The sequence below is a fragment of the Oncorhynchus tshawytscha genome, linkage group LG31, assembly GCF_018296145.1.
Source record: "Oncorhynchus tshawytscha isolate Ot180627B linkage group LG31, Otsh_v2.0, whole genome shotgun sequence".
Lineage (NCBI taxonomy): Eukaryota > Metazoa > Chordata > Actinopteri > Salmoniformes > Salmonidae > Oncorhynchus > Oncorhynchus tshawytscha.
Genome location: NC_056459.1, coordinates 23910674 through 23930922, shown reverse-complemented (window position 1 = coordinate 23930922; position 20249 = coordinate 23910674). Strand labels below are relative to the sequence as shown.

Genomic DNA, 20249 nt, shown 5'->3' with positions numbered 1-20249 from the left:
TTTTGGAATTTCTTACCTTCTTAATGCGTTTGAGCCAATCACTTGTGTTGTGACAAGGTAAGGGTGGTATACAGAAGATAGCCCTATTTGTTAACAGACCAAGTTCATATTATGGCAAGAACAGCTCAAATAAGCAAAGAGAAACGACAGTCCATCATTACTTTAAGACATGAAGGTCTGTCAATACGGGACATTTCAAGAACTTTGAAAGTTTCTTCAAGTGCAGTCGCAAAAACCATCAAGCGCTATGATGAAACTGGCTCTCATGAGGACCGACACAGGAAATTAAGACCCAGAGTTACCTCTGCTGCAGAGGATAAGTTCATTAGAGTTACCAGCCTCAGAAATTGCAGCGCAAATAAATGCTCCACAGAGTTCAAGTGACAGACACATCTCAACATGAACTGTTCAGAGGAGACTGTGTGAATCAGGCCTTCATGGTCGAATTGCGGCAAAGAAACCATTACTAAAGGAGACCACTAAGAAGAAGATACTTGTTTGGGCCAAGAAACACGAGCAATGGACATTAGACCGTTGGAAATCTGTCTTTTGATCTGATGAGTCCAAATTTGAGATTTTTGGTTCCATACGCCGTGTCTCGAGTAGGTGAACGGATGATCTCTGCATGTGTGGTTCCCACCGTGAAGCATGGAGGAGGAGGTGTGATGGTGTGGGGGTGCTTGCTGGTGACACTGTCTGAGATTTATTTAGAATTCAGGGCACACTTAACCAGCATGGCTACCACAGCATTCTGCAGCGATACGCCATACCATCTGGTTTGCGCTTAGTGGGACTATCATTTGTTTTTTAACAGGACAACGACCCAACACACCTCCAGGCTGAGTGCGGCATCAGATGACCTGGCCTCCACAATCACCCGACCTCAACCCAATTGAGATGGTTTGGGATGAGTTGGACCGCAGAGTGAAGGAAAAGCAGCCAACAAGTGCTCAGCATACGTGGTAACTCTTGAAGACTGTCAGAAAAGCATTTTAAGTGAAGCTGGTTGAGAGAATGCCAAGAGTGTGCAAAGCTGTCATCAAGGCAAAGGGTGTTTCCTTTGAAGAATCTAAAATCTAAAATATATTTGGATTTGTTTAACACTTTTTTGGTTACTACATGTTATTTCATAGTTTTGATGTCTTCTTCACTATTATTCTACAACGTAAAGGTACAAATAAAGAAAAACCCTTGAATGACTAGGTGTGTCCAAACTTTTGACTGTTACTGTATATAGCTTTACAAACAGATATGTTGTATTTACATATTTCATATACATATATATATAGCTTTACAAACAGATATGTTGTATTTACATATTTCATATACATATATATAGCTTTACAAACAGATATGTTGTATTTACATATTTCATATATATAGCTTTACAAACAGATATGTTGTATTTACATATTTCATATATGCCAGTTTGTGCCAACAATACAGGACATTGAACCAGCACACAATGTATGCATCTTCACATACAGTATACACAAGTCACAATACATGTACACAATCACATTCAGTATACTGTATGAAAGCAGTTCTATGACATATAGAACACCCATATGTCATGTATTAAGAATATATTCTGTTTATACAGTATATGCTTAGTGATAAAGCTGTGCTTGCTTTTGTTTGTGGGGCAATCATTCAGGGTGGCTTATAAACAAACTGGAGCTTTCTCTAAAGTCATCTCCCAAAGTGCAAATTGTGACAGGGTAGCTAGCATTTTTGACCGGCGTACCACTTCTCAATGGTACCTTTCAGGAATGGTGAACATGCCCATTACCACTTTAACAGATGCACAATGCTAGTAGAGCGTGGTAAAGCGTCAACCGCGTCACTCGACCCGACTGTCTTAACTGGGATGACACCCTAAAAGACTGTTTTGTCAGATCTGTCACAGAGAAATGACTTCTATTGAATCATGCGAGTGGAAATCTTTCAAGCCAGTGGTTTAGGGAAACAGCAGGTGTCAGGCAGCAGTCACCCAAGAGGGAAAGAACAACCCTTTGTAGCTTTTTATGCCTGACAGAAACACACCTGCCATAACATTCACTGTCTATCTGTATCACTGTGTCTGTCTGTCTGTTTGTGTGTCCTGTCTGTGGGCGAAAAACTTGGGCTTGAGCATTCCTTGCTCTGAGTAGAAAATGCTTACCTGTCGCTCTGAGCCTGTGCCTGATGCTTACTAACGCCAGACAACCCTGACCTGAGAGGGGACACAGTCATAAATGAACACACTCAACATGGGACACCGTCGATGACCAACACATCATGCCTGATGGGGACAATAGAGTTCAATTCTTGAGGGGGATTGTACTCTATTGCGGTTCTGGGGGTCCTTCTCAGTGTCAGATATCTGACAGATAACACACAGTCGCATTTAGTCATTGGTGCTGGTTTGGTGTGTGAGAATGAGATGAACGTCAGCTACTGTATGATGACACATAAGCATGTATGACACATGGGTTGCAGCATTGCCACAGCATGACGCCTGGGAACATAGCCTGGAGGCTATGTTAGCCTGGAGGCTATGTTAGCCTGGAGGCTATGTTAGCCTGGAGGCTATGTTCTTCAGAGAAGTGAGAGTTGAATTATGTGCATCAAGTTGATATCTACAGAGCATTCTAGCATGTACAGGACATTTTGTGGCTCACCAAGGATGCTCTCTGAAAAGTTATCCATTTAAAGAACTATCTTTCCCCAAAAATTAGGATTTGGGCTTAAAATACCTTAAAACTAAAGTAAGTTGGGAGAGTTTTGATATGGTAAATCAAATCTAAGTCTGATTGATATTCACATCACACAGTTTAGAAATTAAATGTTATTTTGCGAGTTGTGCTTATGTCATGATAGAATGAGATAAATGACAGTACACAGAGTGTATCAAAACCCACAGCTACAAGACACAACATCCAACAACAACCCTCACTGACATTGGTCCTTACCTATACCTGCAGATCCCATACAAAGAGACAAAGAGAGATATGTGAGAGAGCTAGAAGCATAGATAAACTGTATGCTTATAGTGTTTTGTCACTTAACTACAACCACCTTTTCATTAAAGGAATATTACTCTAACAAATGTTTGACCATTAGTTCAAATAAAATCTCCCAAAATGGTGTATGTCAGCAGTCAAGGTAAAGCACTTTTAGTTGAGCAAAGACTTGCCTTGATGCATCATATGATGCATTTTTCATGTAGCACTCCTTTAAGCCAGGGGACATAGACAAAGGGCCACTAGAATACTACAGGAATACTATAGTAATACTACAGTAATACTACAGTAATAATAATATATTGATTTGATATTACTACTGAATCTAAACAGTCAATGATAATATTTCAGAGAACATCCCTGATGTATTGGATGATAAGCATCATACTCATTATATTATCATCTCTGCAATATTCCAGTTGCTCTTGCCCTGGTCTTAGTCTGGGTCAGTAACTCCAACTCAACCATATGTTATAATAAAGTATAATAACAGTCATGTAAACAAAATGGCTGCCTACCTGCCGGCTGCGGCCCCTTCGGCTGAGTCCTGACTTCCCGTCTCACTGGGGGTGCTGTGTCGGCTCACTGATTTGGATGGGGACATGGGGTTCGGGACTAAATAATGAAAATAACACGTATCCAACATTAAAGGCTGCAGCGGATGGACTGGTCAACCCAAGCAATGCCAGAGGCAGAGGGTGGCCGAAAGAAAAAACAGGGTGAAATGGTTGAAAGCAAATGAGTGATAAAAAAGAATGATCAAATGAAAACACAAAGGGGACAGAAAGTCAAATGGATTCCTCATTTACCATTCAAGTCAAAGCAATCATGGCTTTCATTGGTCATTGGAAGGTTTCATTGCAAAAGCCACTGTTGTACAACAACCACAAGGTCATGTTGCGATCAGGGTGTTGTTACAATATTGTACCACTAGAGAACAGTGACAAATGTAAACGTACAGTATGTTGGTAGTGAGATACAGTATGTTTTCAACTGTTGTTATTAAGCCCATAATTTCAATGTGAAAATGTGGATGTTCACATATATTTGCATACAACAACTCCACCTCAATATCATTGTTTTGTGGAAACTCCTGTGCATAGATAAAGGGCTCATAAAATACTACACTCTTAGAGAGAAGGATTCCAAAAGGTTACTCGGCTGTCCCCAAAGGAGAACCCTTCTTGGTTCCAGGTAGAACCCTTTTGGGTTCCATGTAGAACCCTCTGTGGAAAGAGTTCTACCTGGAACCAAAAAAGGTTATTCAAAGGATTATCTTATGGGATCAGCCAAAGAACCCATTTAGGTTCAAGATACATGTAGTACCACAGATGAGGAAATACATTAAACCAAAAACATGGTAAAGTTCAGATAAAATGGGAAAGGTATGAAATTGTTAGAAATAATATTTGAGAGAATGTGCATAACATGATTGAGTGCGAAATGTCACAGAAATTAAATGAATGGTATGACATTTTAAGATTTTCTCACATGTGAATTCAAAAATATTTCAATTTATTTTGCAATAGACATTGTGAGGAAATTGGATTGGAGAAACAAATAATGAGAAACAAGTAATGATCATGTGTAAAAAAACAAACACACAAAAAACACTTGATATTTGAGATGTGTAAAAGTAAAACAGCAAATTCACACTCCTGTTACATGCAACAGTAGCAAGCACACATACTGCAAGCACACATAATGTAGATAAAAGAACAGAACATACACTAGTGTTCAAAGGTTTGGGGTCACTTAGAAATGTCCTTGTTTCCATGAAAACATACATGAAATGAATTGCAAAATGAATAGGAATTACAGTGGCTTGCGAAAGTATTCACCTCCTTGGCATTTTTCCTATTTGTTGCCTTACAACCTGGAATTAAAATGGATTTTTGAGGGGTTTGTATCATTTGTTTGACACAACATGCCTACCACTTTGAAGATGCAAAATATGTTTTATTGTGAAACAAACAAGAAATAAGACAAAAAGCAGAAAACTTGCATACGTGCATAACTATTCACCCCCAAAAGCAAATACATTGTAGAGACACCTTTTGCGGCAATTACAGCAGCAAGTCTCTTGTGGTATGCCGCTATAAGCTTGGCACATCTAGCCACTGGGATTTTTGCCCATTCTTCAAGGCAAAACTCCAGCTCCTTCAAGTTGGATGGGTTCCGCTAGTGTAAAGCAATCTTTAAGTCATACCACAGATTCTCAAATGGATTGAGGTCTGGGCTTTGACTAGGCCATTCCAAGACATTTAAATGTTTCCCCTTAAACCACTTGAGTGTTGCTTTACCAGTATGCTTAGGGTCATTGTCCTGCTGGAAGGTGAAACTCCATCCCAGTCTCAAATCTCTTGTATTTAGCGCCATCCATCATTCCTCCAATTCTGACCAGTGTCCCAGTCCCTGCCAATGAAAAACATCCCCACAGCATGATGCTGCCACCACCATGCTTCACTGTGGGGATGGTGTTCTCGGGGTGATGAGAGGTGTTGGGTTTGCACCAGACATAGCATTTTCCTTGATGGCCAAAAAGCTCAATTTTAGTCTCATCTGACCAGAGTACCTTCTTCCATATGTTTGGGGAGTCTCACACATGCCTTTAGGTGAACACCAAAGGTGTTTGCTTTTTTTTTCTTTAAGCAATGGCTTTTTTTCTGGACACTCTTCCGTAAAGCCCAGCTCTGCTGGATGAATACTTTTGCAAGGCAAAGGTTATAAATAATGATTTTTAGTTGAAACAATAATTGTGTCCTTCAAACTTTGCTTTCATCAAAGAATCCTCCATTTGCAGCAATTACAGCCTTGCAGACCTTTGGCATTCTAGTTGTCAATTTGTTGAGGTAATCTGAAGAGATTTCACCCCATGCTTCCTGAAGCACCTCCCACAAGTTGGATTGTATCCCGGATACAAGTTGGCCAGTATCCCGGATTCGCCTCTTCACTGTTGACGTTGAGAATGGTGTTTTGCGGGTACTATTTAACGAAGCTGCCAGCTGATGTCTTGTGAGGTGTATGTTTCTCAAACTAGACACTCTAATGTACTTGCCCTCTTTGCTCAGTTGTGCACCGAGGCCTCCCACTCCTCTTTCTATTCTGGTTAGGGCCAGTTTGTACTGTTCGTGAAGGGAGTTGTACACAGCATTGTACGAGATATTCAGTTTCTTGGCAATTTCCCGCATGGAATAGCCTTCACTTCTCAGAACAAGAATAGATGGACGAGTTTCAGAAGGAAGGTCTTTGTTTCTGGCCATTTTGAGCCTGTAATCAAACCCACAAACGCTGATGCTCCAGATTCTCAACTAGTCTAAAGAAGGCCAGTTTTATTGCTTCTTTAATTCGAAAATCTGTTTTCAGCTGTGATAACATAATTGCAAAATGGTTTTCTAATGATCAATTAGCCTTTTAAAATTATAAACTTGGATTAGCTAACACAATGTGCCATTGGAACACAGGAGTGATGGTTGCTGATAATGGGCCTCTGTACGCCTATGTAGATAATCCATTTAAAAAATCTGCCGTTTCCAGCTATAATAATAATTTACAACATTCACAATGTCTATACTGTATCGATGTTATTTTAATGGACAAAAAATGTGCTTTTCTTTCAAAAACAAGGACATTTCTAAGTGACCCCAAACTTTTGAACGGTAGTGTATGTTTGTTCCATTACAGCTCACCATATAAACTCAGCAAAAAAAGAAAGGTCCTCTCACTGTCAACTGTGTTTATTTTCAGCAAACTTAACATGTGTAAATATTTGTATGAACATAACAAGATTCAACAACTGAGACATAAACTGAACAAGTTCCACAGACATGTGACTAACAGAAATGGAATAATGTGTCCCTGAACAAAGGGGGGGTCAAAATCAAAAGTAACCGTCAGTATCTGGCGTGGCCACCAGCTGCATTAAGTACTGCAGCGCATCTCCTCCTCACGGACTGCAACAGATTTGCCAGTTCTTGCTGTGAGATGTTAGCCCATTCTTCCACCAAGGCACCTGCAAGTTCCCAGACATTGGGGGGAATGGCCTTAGCCTTCACCCTCCGATCCTACAGGTCCCAGACGTGCTCAATGGGATTTAGATCCGGGCCCTAACCTGGCTATGGAAGAACACTGACATTCCTGTCTTGCAGGAAATCACGCACAGAACAAGCAGTATGGCTGGTGGCATTGTCATGCTGGAGGGTCATGTCAGGATGAGCCTGCAGGAAGGGTACCACATGAGGGAGGAGGATGTCTTCCCTGTTACGCACAGCGTTGAGATTGCCTGCAATGACAACAAGCTCAGTCCGATGATGCTGTGACATACCGCCCCAGACCATGATGGACCCTCCACCTCCAAATCGATCCCGCTCCAGAGTACAGGCCTCGGTGTAAAGCTCAGTCCTTCAACGATAAACGCAAATCTGACCATCACCCCCGGTGAGACAAAACCGCAACTCGTCAGTGATGAGCACTTTTTGCCAGTCCTGTCTGGTCCAGCGACGGTGGGTTTGTGCCCATAGGCGACGTTGTTGTCGGTGATGTCTAGTGAGGACCTGCCTTACAACAGGCCTACAAACCCCCCACAGTACGGACATTGCAATTTATTGCCCTGGCACATCTTCAGTCCTCATGCCTAAGGCACGTTCACGCAGATGAGCAGGGACCCTGGGCATCTTTCTTTTGGTGTTTTTCAGAGTCAGTAGAAAGGCCTCTTTGGTGTCCTAAGTGTCCTTTCATAACTGTGACCTTAATTGCCTACCGTCTGTAAGCTGTTAGTGTCTTAATGACCGTTCCACTGGTGCATGTTCATTCATTGTTTATGGTTCATTGAACAAGCATGGGAAACAGTGTTTAAACCCTTTACTATGAAGATCTGTGAAGTTATTTGGATTATTATGAATTATTTTTTTGCTGAGTTTATATGATGACAGTTTCTGCCATAGAAATAAGAATGAATAGAACGGACTTGGAAGCTCTAACGCTGGTAATTGACTCGTAAATTCATGGATACACTCGAAATGGCTGCCTGGTATTGTGACGCAATCATTTCCACAGTATAACATTTCCAATCATTTTTGGAATATTATACTGCATCAACTGATGCTGGATTGCCATGGTAATGTAGAATGTTCATTCAAATGATGCTAACTAATGTGGCTCATGAAATGGAATGTATTTTTTGTCATTTCAGTTGAGTTGACTCAACCAATCACAGCACAGATTGAAGGGTAAACATCTTGATTTTACTTCCTGGCATGGGTACACTCAAAATGGCTGCCAGTCTACCCATTATGCCGTCATTGACTTGAATGGAGATGCCCTTTCTATTCATTCTCATTTCTATGGTTTCTGCCCCACAGAAACGCTAACTGTAGCTTTGTTTGAGGAGCTCATCCCTAACTAATTTGAGTTGTGCAGTGTGTGTGTCTGTGTACCTAGTGGGGGTTCTGGGGAGATGCCGATGCTCTGTAGAAGGGCCTCAGTCTCTCTGCGCTTCCGGTCCAAGTCGGAGTCCACTGGGGCAGCTTCAGCCTTCTGCTGCGTCTCTGTCTGTACACACACACACACACACACACACATACTCTTGAGTATACCAAACATTAGGAACACCTTCCTAATATTGAGTTACACACACCCTTTTTTCCCTCAGAACAACCTCGATTCGTCAGGGCATAGACTCTACAAGGTGTCAAAAGCGTTCCACAGGGATGCTGGCCCATGTTGACTCCAATGCTTCCCACATTTGTGTCAAGTTGGCTGGATGTCCTTTGGGTGATGGACCATTCTTGATACAAACGAGAAACTGTTGAGCGTGAAAAACCCAGCAGCATTGCAGTTCTTGACACAAACACCTGGCACCTACTACCATACCCCTATCAAAGGCACTTAAGTCTATTGTCTCACCCATTTACCCTCTGAATGGCTCACATACACAATCCATGTCATAATTGTCTCAAGGCTTAAAAATCATTATTGAACCTGTCTCCTCCCCTTCATCTACACTGATTGAAGTGGATTTAACAAGTGACATCAATAAGGGTTCATAGCTTTTACCTGGATTCACCTGGTCAGTCTGTCATGGAAAGAGCAGGTGGTGTATATTTTTATTTTACCTTTATTTAACTAGGCAAGGCAGTTAAGAATAAATTCATATTTTCAATGACGGCCTAGGAACAGTGGGTTAACTGCCTTGTTCAGGGGCAGAATGACAGATTTTTACCTTGTCAGCTCGGGGATTTGATTTTGCAACCTTTCAGTTACTAGTCCAATGCGCTAACCACACACACACACACACACACACACACACACACACACACACACACACACACACACACACACACACACACACACACACACACACACACACACACACACACACACACACACACAGTATATTAGCTTTGTAATAGGATATTAGCATGAGGTCTATGGCTCAGGTCAAGTCGGACAGACAGGGATGAGCATGACAGTGTGTCTACTCACTTTTTTCCTATCTTACCTCTTTCTTTTTCCTTTCCTCCTCCTTCCTCTTCTTCTCCTCCCTGATCTGAGCTAGGCGCTGCTTTTTGCGCTCTAGCTCGGCTTTTATGTCACTTTTGTCTGCCATTGTTTCCTATTGAGCTGGGAAAAAAGGAATGTCACACAAGGATGCAATGTACCTTCAACACTAGAGAACTGCTACTGGGTGTGGCCCTGGGTCATTAAGTTCCTTCCTGTTTGGCCTGTAACATGATCCATAATCCATAACAATTCAGGGAATAAATAAGTCCATCATCTACCTACATCTCCCTATCAATGTATTGTGGTAGGGTCAATACAAAATAATCATACTTCACTTGAAGGCATCACCAAGGGCAAGGGTTGGAAAATTTGGTAACAATTCAAGATCTGAATATTGAATTGTAGTAAAAGGACAATGACACCATAAGGAAGGCATTGTATCAAGTTTATTCTCCCACAACTGCCAGATTTGGATTTGAAACACTTGCAACTGTATTTTTTGTAGTACAGTTGAGTGATGTAAATAGCATCATTGAGAATCCTGCTGGGCTAAGCAGGCAGGAGGGAATACAGCCGAATAAAATAGGTAATGAACAAAAGTGGAGGATAAAATAAAGAAACACTTTATTGAAAAACACACAAAACAATACAATTCAAAGGAACAGCCGCAGTTGGTAGCAATTGGCAATGCATAAGATGCAGAAGATGCCACTACTGTACCCATTAGGAGTGGAGAAAATAGCGTTTTCCCCTTTAACACACCACGTATAGGTAATTATAAATTGGGTATTATTAGCAATTAACGTTACGTCATTTTTCAATGCGCCTCTTCTTCCCACGATCCAAAGCCAAACAGAGAAACACCCAGCAAAATAGCAATTACACGAGCACAAATGATACACAGGCTACAAATGTATGCAATAAATCATTATATTTCCTCGTAAAGACTTGTCATACCTGATCTCTCTTTCCCTATGGATGCTGATGATGATGTGTCACTTGCAAAGAAAGATGCTGTATCACGGCTGCTACACCCCCGGCAAATCACCACATTATTTATCCTCCTCTAATGATATTTAACCAACAAACCTCGGATGTATGGTGAAAAGAGGTCGTTTCAGTTCAGATGATATTACTGTCATTGGCTAAAATCAAGAATATTCGCGCCAGATGACCTAAATAAAATATAAAACATGTGCATGATGCAGCATCCCTCAGGAAGAGAGGAGGAAATTCCACCTATCAGTGCAATGTGTCGCTTTGAATTAACTTTAGCTGTTACAATGTCGTCATCTACAGGACATTTAGAGAAGTGTACGGCGACAGTGCTGGGGTATCAGATTTAGATTTATTTGCCAATCATTTTTTAATATATATACCGGTATATAATATCATAATTAATACGTAAATTGGATTTGATGTTTTTTCTGTTCGCAAATGCTTATTTATTTCTGAGATGCGTTGGGGCAATTATTTAAGATCAAAACCGATAAAATCCCGCCCCAAAACTAGCGTAGTGATCTTTCATTGGTCAACGCCAATGCCAATCAAATCCAAACTTCATTAACAATAAAGAGATCGGTCTTGGGAGGAGCGTTCGTGATTTCTGAAATATTGTAAGTAGTTTATTGAACGTTTATGAGATGAAAATACATTGGGCACTGTTCGGGAAATGTATTGTGTTTCATTGTAAATGGTTTTGAATATGTCAATTTAATGCCTTAATATTGCCCTTGGTGGCTAGCATTGGTCAACTAGCTAACGTTAGCAAGCTTCTTCAACGTCTGCGAGACTGGAGCTTGCTGCTGGTGACAAGAAAGGGCACCCTGACCTGACACAACAATCCGACTGTCTCGGGACTTCAATTTGAATTTGTTGCAACCATGAAGTTCACGCAATTTTTGCTAAGGAACAGCTCCATACCTAAACAAGCACTAGTGGATCGGTTTTCCAAGTTCTCCCCCTCGCCGCTGTCAATGAAACAATTCATAGACTTTGGTAAGTTTTCATACCTGTCCTGTCAATAACACGGCTAAACAATAATACTGTCCACGTTTATTCTGAATCCATAGAACAACAAGTACCACTGGTTGCATTTATCAAAGTAGCTAGAATGTTTGTTGTAGTGCATTCACTGCTGTCACTGACCAGTGTACTGTACAGTATGTGCTCCCTGATCACAGATTAACTCTCTGCTGAAGCTTTGATTAACATTCTTCCAGCTCTATTCTTCCTTATCATGTTATTGCTGTAAATGGATGAAGCTGCCTAACCAGACTTGGATTCCCATTGTATTTCCCTTCTATCCTGATGCCTGAAATTAGAGAATGACTGCAGTACAGTAGTTCAAAATGTACATACTTTGAAATTGTATCAAACCCCTAATGATGGGATGGTTTGGATGAAAGCAAGGAGAAATAAATACCCGGTTCATGCTTTACTCTTAGATGGCACTTGACCCATGTTCTTGGGTGAAAAGATGACATAATACAGCTGCCAAAACAAATAATTTCAAGATCTTGACATTGTCTTAAACATTTACACAACAGTATATGTACTGGATGACCTCCTGTCTTGTGATATCTCTGGGATTGAAACGGGGAGGGACTACCTGAACTGGTCCAATGAGAAACCAACGCTTGTTTTCCATTGCATAACATTTTGCTACGGTATACCCCCAATTAGTACAACGCAGATGTGTTGTCATGTGACTACAGGCTCGGCCAATGCCTGTGAGAAGACGTCCTTTGTGTTCCTTCGTCAGGAGCTTCCTGTCCGGCTGGCCAACATCATGAAGGAGATTGACTTCCTCCCTGACAAGCTTCTCAGCACCCCTTCACTACAGTTACTACAGAGCTGGTACAGTAACGTTATACCACCCCTCACTACAGTTACTACAGAGCAGGTACAGTAATGTTATACCACCCCTCACTACAGTTACTACAGAGCAGGTACAGTAATGTTATACCACCCCTCACTACAGTTACTACAGAGCAGGTACAGTGACGTTATAACACCCCTCACTACAGTTACTACAGAGCAGGTACAGTAATGTTATAACACCCCTCACTACAGTTACTACAGAGCAGGTACAGTAATGTTATAACACCCCTCACTACAGTTACTACAGAGCAGGTACAGTAATGTTATACCACCCCTCACTACAGTTACTACAGAGCAGGTACAGTAACGTTATACCACCCCTCACTACAGTTACTACAGAGCAGGTACAGTAATGTTATACCACCCCTCACTACAGTTACTACAGAGCAGGTACAGTAATGTAGTAATGTTATACCACCCCTCACTACAGTTACTACAGTGCAGGTACAGTAACATTATACCACCCCTCACTACAGTTACTACAGTGCAGGTACAGTAACATTATACCACCCCTCACTACAGTTACTACAGTGCTGGTACAGTAATGTTATACCACCCCTCACTACAGTTACTACAGAGCTAGTACATTAGCTATTATATTCTACAAGTGTCTGGAACTCTATTGGAGGGATAGGACACCATTTTTCCAAGATAAATCTCATCATTTGATGTTTTGTTGATGGTGGTGGAGAAAGCTGTCTCAGGCGCCACTCCAGAATCTCCCATAAGTGTTCAGTTGGGTTGAGATCTGACTGAGACAGCCATGGCATATGGTTTACATAATTTTCATGCTCATCAAACTATTCCGTGCCCAATGGCCTGCCCAGCATTTTTATTTATTATTTTTATACCCTAAGCATGATGGGATGTTAATTGCTTTATTAATTCAGGAACCACACCTGTGTGGAAGCACCTGCTTTCAATATACTTTGTGTCCCTCATGTCTGTAGATCTGGGACCAATCTAGCTTACCTTGGAGTTGAGCTGCAGGCTAGAGATTAAGATGGTATGGTGTTGATGTTCACTGTTTGTTGTGCGAGAGGAAATGGTTCGCTCTGTTGAAGTATTCATCAGCTAGCTAGACTCCTTTCACCTCACCTTTGTTGATATTGATTATTGAACTTGATCATTGCTCTCTGCCAGTGCTTGAATTGGACTTAAATAGGTGCCGGTACCCATTTTGGGTGACGGTACAGTTTTTATTTAGGTGAAGGAACTCCACAATACTTTTGAGCTAATATTATTTAAGTGGTGCAGGAACTCAAGCTGTAGAACATTTGAGGTTCCGGTGAGCTCCTTCCCAATTCAAGCACTACTCTCTGTGCTAGTCTGAAATATATATGATAAATGCCTTATCTTGAACAACCATATACTGTAGGTGATATTGCCTATTCCAACAGACTCTGTAGGATGTTATTATCCTGCCGGGCACACCAGCATGTAGACTTATCTTACTGAACTACTCTGGCCCAGTGAGAGGTATGAGTGCATAGCTTGCAGCCTACAAGGCAGGGTGCCAGCTGTCTGTGTCTCAGGTCTCTGTCTGTCAGGTAGGCTGCACATGTGTACAGAGAGACAATGTGGCCTGGAACATTGTCATGTAACATCACAGTGGAACAGGGGGCCGTGTGAGACAGGGTCATCAGAAATGTAGCCGCCATGAAAAATGGCATGCTCTGCCCTCCTTTTCCTATAGTCGCCTAATACATCTCCTTTGTCTTGATCACATTGAGGGAGAGGTTGTTGTCCTGGCCTTACACTGCCAAGTTTCTGACCTCCTCCCAATAGGCTGTCGCATCGTTGTCAGTGATAAGGCCTACCACCGTTGTGTCGTCAGCAAACTTAATGATGGTGTTGGAGTCGTGCTTGGCCATGCAGTCATGGGTGAACAGGGAGTACAGAAGGGGACTAAGCACCCACCCCTGAGGGGCCCCCGTGTTGAGGATCAGCGTGGCAGATGTCTTGTTGCCTACCCTTACCACCTGGGGGGCAGCCTGTCGGGAAGTCCAGGATCCAGTTGCACAGGGAGGTATTTTGTCCCAGGGTCCCGAGCTTAGTGATGAGCTTTGAGGGCACTATGGTGTTGAACGCTGAGCTGTAGTCAATGAACAGCATTCTCACGTAGGTGTTCCTTTTGTCCAGGTGGGAAAGGGTTTTGTGGAGTGCAATAGAGATTGCGTCATCTGTGGATAAGTTGGTGCGGTATGCAAATTGGAGTGGGTCTAGGTTTTCTGGGATGATGGACAATGTGCATCAAGTCTGTATTAGTGAGTGAGTGACAGTCAGAGGGATTTGTCATTTGGAAAAGTGGTTACTTGCAATTGTCTTCTCTTATTGAAACATCATACTTTCCTAAAATAAATGGTGCTAGTGATATCTATGTTATGTTACTTCACCATTTTCCAGAAATGAATTTGTCTATTTCCTAGATGGGTAAAACCATCAGAGAACTACTATGTAATGGCATGTCAGTTGAACCTCTGAAATAGGGCAATAACTTATTGTTAGTAGAGGTCGACCGATTAATCGGAATGGCCGATTAATTCGGGCCGAATTCAAGTTTTCATAACAATCGGAAATCGGTATTTTTGGACACCGATTTGGCCGCTATTTATTTATTTATTTATTATTATTTATTTTTTACACCTTTTATTTAATCTTTATTTAACTAGGCAGGTCAGTTATTTTCAATGATGGCCTAGGAACGGTGGGTTAACTGCCTCGTTCGGGGGCAGAACGACAGATTTTTACTTTGTCAGCTCGGGAATTCAATCTTGCAACCTTACAGTTAACTAGTCCAACGCTCTAACCACCTGATTACATTGCACTCCACGAGGAGCCTGCCTGTTACGCGAATGCAGTAAGCCAAGGTAAGTTGCTAGCTAGCATTAAACTTATCTTATAAAAAACAATCAATCAATCATAATCACTAGTTAACTACACATGGTTGATGATATTACTAGTTTATCTAGCGTGTCCTGCGTTGCATATAATCGATGCAGTGCGTATCGTTGCTCCAATGTGTACCTAACCATAAACATCAATGCCTTTCTTAAAATTAGAAGCAACCTGCATATTTAGCTAAAAGAAATCCAGGTTAGCAGGCAATATTAACCTTGTGAAATTGTGTCACTTCTCTTGTGTTCATTGCACGCAGAGTCAGGGTATATGCAACAGTTTGGGCTGCCTAATTTGGCAGAATTTTACGTAATTATGACATAACATTGAAGGTTGTGCAATGTAACAGGAATATTTAGACTAATGGATGCCACCCGTTAGATAAAATACAGATTACATTTCACTGAAAGAATAAACGTCTTGTATTCGAGATGATAGTTTCCGGATTCGACCATATTAATGACCAAAGGCTCGTATTTCTGTGTGTTATTATGTTATAACTAATTCTATGATTTGATAGAGCAGTCTGACTGAGCGGTGGTAGGCAGCAGCAGGCTCGTAAGCATTCATTCAAACAGCACTTTTGTGTGTTTTACCAGCAGCTCTTCGTTGTGCTTCAAGCATTGAGCTGTTTATGACTTCAAGCCTATCAACTCTCGAGATTAGGCTGGTGTAACCAATGTGAAATGGCTAGCTAGTTAGCGGGGTGCGTGCTAATAGCGTTTCAAACGTCACTCGCTCTGAGACTTGGAGTGGTTGTTCCACTTGCTCTGCATGGGTAACGCTGCTTCAAGGGTGACTTTCTTACAACGTTAGCTTTCTTACATGGCACATATTGCACTTTTACTTTCCTCTCCAACACTTTGTTTTTGCATTATTTAAACCAAATTGAACATGTTTCATTATTTATTTGAGGCTAAGTTGATTTTATTGATGTATTATATTAAGTTAAAATAAATGTTCATTCAGTATTGTTGTAATTGTCATTATTACAAATAAATAAAAACAATCGGCCGATTTTAATGAGTATCTGCTTTTTTTGGTCCTCCAATAATCGGTATCGGTATCAGTGTTGAAAAATCATAATCGGTCTACCTCTAAATCTTAGTCCCAAATTGCACCCTATTTCCTACATAGTGCACTACTTTTGACCATTGCCTTATAGGCCCTTGTCAAAAGTAGTGCATTATATTGGGAATAGGGTAACATTTGGGACAGTACCGCTGTGATAGATGACCAGTACAGAACCATACTGTATGTGCCAACGTTATTGGCAATGTCATGGTACGGCAGATATTTATAAACTGGGTCTAAATGTAGCTGTCTACGTCAACGCTACTCTATTGAGGCTATTTTCATATCCAGGCTGTGGCTTTTTCCATCAACAATATTGATTTGGCGTTTATTTCGCTTGGGTAGTGGTGACTGGCATCAACAAATGTTACAGGTAAACTTTGTAATTCAAGATAGTTAGCCTAATGTATCTGTTAAAGTATGTAGCCAATGCAACAGCTGTGTTAGTAGAGTGGGAGGGTTCAAGGTCAATTGGTGGACAGAGGGTTTGAAAACAGTCAGCCACTCTGATCTCTCACCTACCTTCCTGACTATCTGCAAGTCACTGAAGTCAGTACAATTTAACTTACAGCTTCACAGCCTCTTAACCAGGCCTTAATAGTGACTCCTCTGACCAAACTAGTAGGCTGATAAGTAGGCTACTAAAATGCTTACTGGTTTAACTTAGGAGGCCTTCTTCCACTAGGTCAGAAGTATTTAGGGTTTGCTGTACAGAGAGAATATTCAGGTTTTGAGAGGATGAAAATTGTGAGGAATGTTTTTACATCGGAGGGAACATGTTGGCCCAAATGGCACCCTATTCCCTATTTAGTGCACTACTTTTTACCAGGGCCCATATGGCTCTTGTCAAAAGTAGTGCACTATATAGGGAATAGGCCTAGTCTGCATGTCCCAAATGGCACCCTATCTCCAGTCACAAGTAACCCTAGTTATTATAGCATGTATAAACGCACCCTGTGGTTTCCATGGTCACTACAAGAGAGTCAGAGGCCGTTCCCAAATAGAATTCTGAGATTTCCAACAGTTGAACTCCAGGAGTCAACGAGGAACTCCAGGAGTCAACGAGGAACGGAACAGTCCAAAGTGATTAGCTGAAGGAAAGAAGTGCCCTGGTTTTTGGCTTCTATTGGCCACATTCTCAGGGCAGAATTCAATGAAGACCTTTATTTCGGCCTCACTTTGAAAGAAACTTTAAAAGTTTAATGAAGCATTAATATAACCTTTATTATGCTTGTAGATACTTCAGAAATCATTCATTCATAAGAAAATGTCTTGCTACACTTCCAAGCACATTTCTTATAAATGCTTAATGAATGCTCTATCAAATCAAATGTATTTATAAAGCTCTTTTTACATCAGATGTCACAAAGTGCTTATACAGAAACCCATCCTTAAACCCCAAACAGCAAGCAATGCAGATGTAGAAGCACGGTGGCTAGGAAAAACTCCTTAGAAAGGCAGGAACTTAGGAAGAAACCTAGAGAGGAACTGAGGGGTGGTCAGTCCTCTTCTGACTGTGCCAGGTGGAGATTATAAGAGTACATGGCCACTAAGGCCAGATTGTTCTTCAAGATGTACAAACGTTCATAGATGACCAGTAGCGTCAAATAGTAATCACTGGTTGTAGAGGGTGCAACAAGTCAGCACCTCAGGAATAAATGTTAGTTGGCTCTTCATAGCCAAACATTCAGAGGTCGTGACAGCAGGTGCAGTAGAGAGAGAGAGAGTTGAAAACAGCAGGTCGGGTACAAGGTAGCACGTCCGGTGAACAGGTCAGGGTTCCATAGCCGCAGGCAGAACAGTTGAAACTGGAGCAGCAGCATGACCAGGTGGACTGGGGACAGCCAGGAGTCATCAGGCCAGGTAGTCCTGAGGCATGGTCCTCCGGAGGGAAGGAAGAGGGAGATAGAGGGAGCATACATAAATTCACACAGGTCACCAGGTAAGAAAGGAGAATTACCCCAGATATAACAGACTGACCCTAGCCCCCCAGCACATAGACTATTGCAACATAGATACTGGAGGCTGCTTTAAGAATACGCTGTATGAATGCCCTATAAAGCCTGATGTATTAGTGTTTCCCTGTGCAAACTAACCAGTCTTCTGTGTTGTATTCCTACAGGTATGCAACAAGTCTGATGGAGATAGTGGGCTTCCTGGAGAAAGAGCCCGATGATAAAAAGATCCTGAAGAAGTATGTCAATTACACAGTCACATCCAGCAGATAGGTCTTGCTACTGTTCAGCACGTCTCATTAGATAACTGAGTCATAGTTCATTCAGGAAAGGAAAGATAGTCTTTCTCTAAGCTCAGCCCATTAATAGCTACTTCCTTTAACTGAATAATAGATTGATTATTATCTGGAATCTTAATCTGGAATGGACATGATCTGATGGATAAACACTTCAACCATAACTCTGGCTCTACTGCATACAGAATAGAATGATTTACAGGCTTTTGCAAAAGATGGTTTTGAGTTGGTAGCAACCTTGCAGATGTGAATGAATGAAGTTTGACATCTATCCACCCAGCTACGTATCTTAGGTTCCTTTCATGGTAGCGTGTTGGAATGTGCCGAGTTGTGAACCTAAGACCCAGCATTAAAACCCCTTTCCTGTCCTGTCTCCCCTCAGGTTCACTGAGACGCTGGTGAACATCAGGAACCGCCACAACAACGTGGTTACCACCATGGCACAGGGAGTGGTGGAGTACAAGGATGCCTTTGGCTCCGACCCTGTGACCAATCAGAACGTCCAGTACTTCTTGGATCGCTTCTACATGAGCCGCATCTCCACACGCATGATCATGAACCAGCACTGTCAGTATACAATACTAAATATACGCTGAGGGTACCAAGCATTTGGAACATCTCCCTAATATTGAGTTGCACCCCCCCCCCCTTTTGCCCTCAGAACAGCCTCAATTAGCTGAGGTATGGACTCTACAAGGTGTTGAAAGACTTCCACAGGGATGCTGACTCCAATATGTCAAGTTGGCTGGATGGCCTTTGGGTGGTGGATTATCTTGATACATGGGAAACTGTTGAGTGTGAAAAACCCAGCAGTGTTGATGTTCTTGACACACTCAAACCGGTGCGCCAGGCATACCCCATTCAAAGGCACTTAAATCTTTTGTCTTGCCCATTCATCCTCTGAATGGCACACATATGCAATCCATGTCTCAATTGTCTCAAGGCTTAAGAGTCCTCCTTTAACCTGTCTCCTCCCCTTCATCTATACTGATTGAAGTGGATTTATCAAGTGACATCAATAAGGGATCATAGCTTTCACCTGATCAGTCTTAGTCATGGAAAGAGCAGGTGTAATGTTTTGTACACTCAGTGTATACCATACTACTATAATAATATATTAATATACAGTACATTCGTAAAGTATTCAGACCCCTTGACTTTTTACGTTACAGCCTTATTCTAAAATGGGTTAAATTGTTTTTTCCCCTCGTAAATCTACACATAATACTACATAATGCCAAAGCAAAAACAGGTTTTTAGAAATAAAAAAAATAAATTAAAAATGTAATAACGAAATATCACATTAATTATTCAGACCCTTTACTCAGCGATTACAGCCTTGAGTCTTCCTGGCACGCCTGTATTTGGAGTTTCTCTCCCGTTCTTCTCTGCAGATCCTCTGTCAGGTTGGATGGGGACCTTAAAAGACATTAAGAGACTTGTCCCGAAGCCAATCCTGCATTGACTTGGCTGTGTGCTTAGGGTTGTTGTCTTGGGTCCTGAGCGCTCTGGAGCAGGTTTTCATCAAGTATCTTTCTCTATGTTGCTCTGTTAATCTTTTCCTCGATCTTGACTAGTCTCCCAGTCCCTGCTGCTGAAAAACATCCCCACAGCATGATGCTGCCACCACCATGCCT

The 20249-nt window shown here is 41.6% G+C and overlaps 2 protein-coding genes across 8 annotated transcripts in view; one reads left to right on the top strand and one right to left on the bottom strand.

Moving 5' to 3' along the window:
- The window catches only part of LOC112229221 (cytoplasmic dynein 1 intermediate chain 1), a 111379-nt gene extending 100626 nt beyond the window's left edge, over window positions 1–10753 (bottom strand). Inside the window, exons 1-6 of one of the 7 annotated variants that reach the window (XM_042310148.1) lie at window positions 10464–10753; window positions 9505–9626; window positions 8441–8555; window positions 3524–3671; window positions 2955–2960; window positions 2165–2215 (exon numbers count right to left, since the gene is read on the bottom strand). In XM_042310148.1, coding sequence (XP_042166082.1) covers window positions 2165–2215; window positions 2955–2960; window positions 3524–3671; window positions 8441–8555; window positions 9505–9612 — 428 coding nt within the window. In that variant the 5' untranslated portion in view covers window positions 9613–9626; window positions 10464–10753. The remainder of the gene's footprint in view (window positions 1–2164; window positions 2216–2954; window positions 2961–3523; window positions 3672–8440; window positions 8556–9504; window positions 9627–10463) is intronic. The other 6 variants (XM_042310150.1, XM_042310151.1, XM_042310149.1 and 3 more) reach the window with 6 other exon arrangements.
- Window positions 10754–11042: 289 nt separating this feature from the next.
- Window positions 11043–19298, top strand: LOC121841501 (pyruvate dehydrogenase (acetyl-transferring) kinase isozyme 2, mitochondrial-like). The gene is made up of 5 exons (XM_042310306.1): window positions 11043–11122; window positions 11251–11504; window positions 12224–12365; window positions 18484–18555; window positions 18995–19298. Exons 2-5 carry the CDS (start codon window positions 11390–11392, stop codon window positions 19206–19208), a joined length of 543 nt encoding a protein of 180 aa, XP_042166240.1. The 5' UTR covers window positions 11043–11122; window positions 11251–11389; the 3' UTR covers window positions 19209–19298.
- The last annotated feature ends 951 nt before the right edge of the window (window positions 19299–20249 follow it).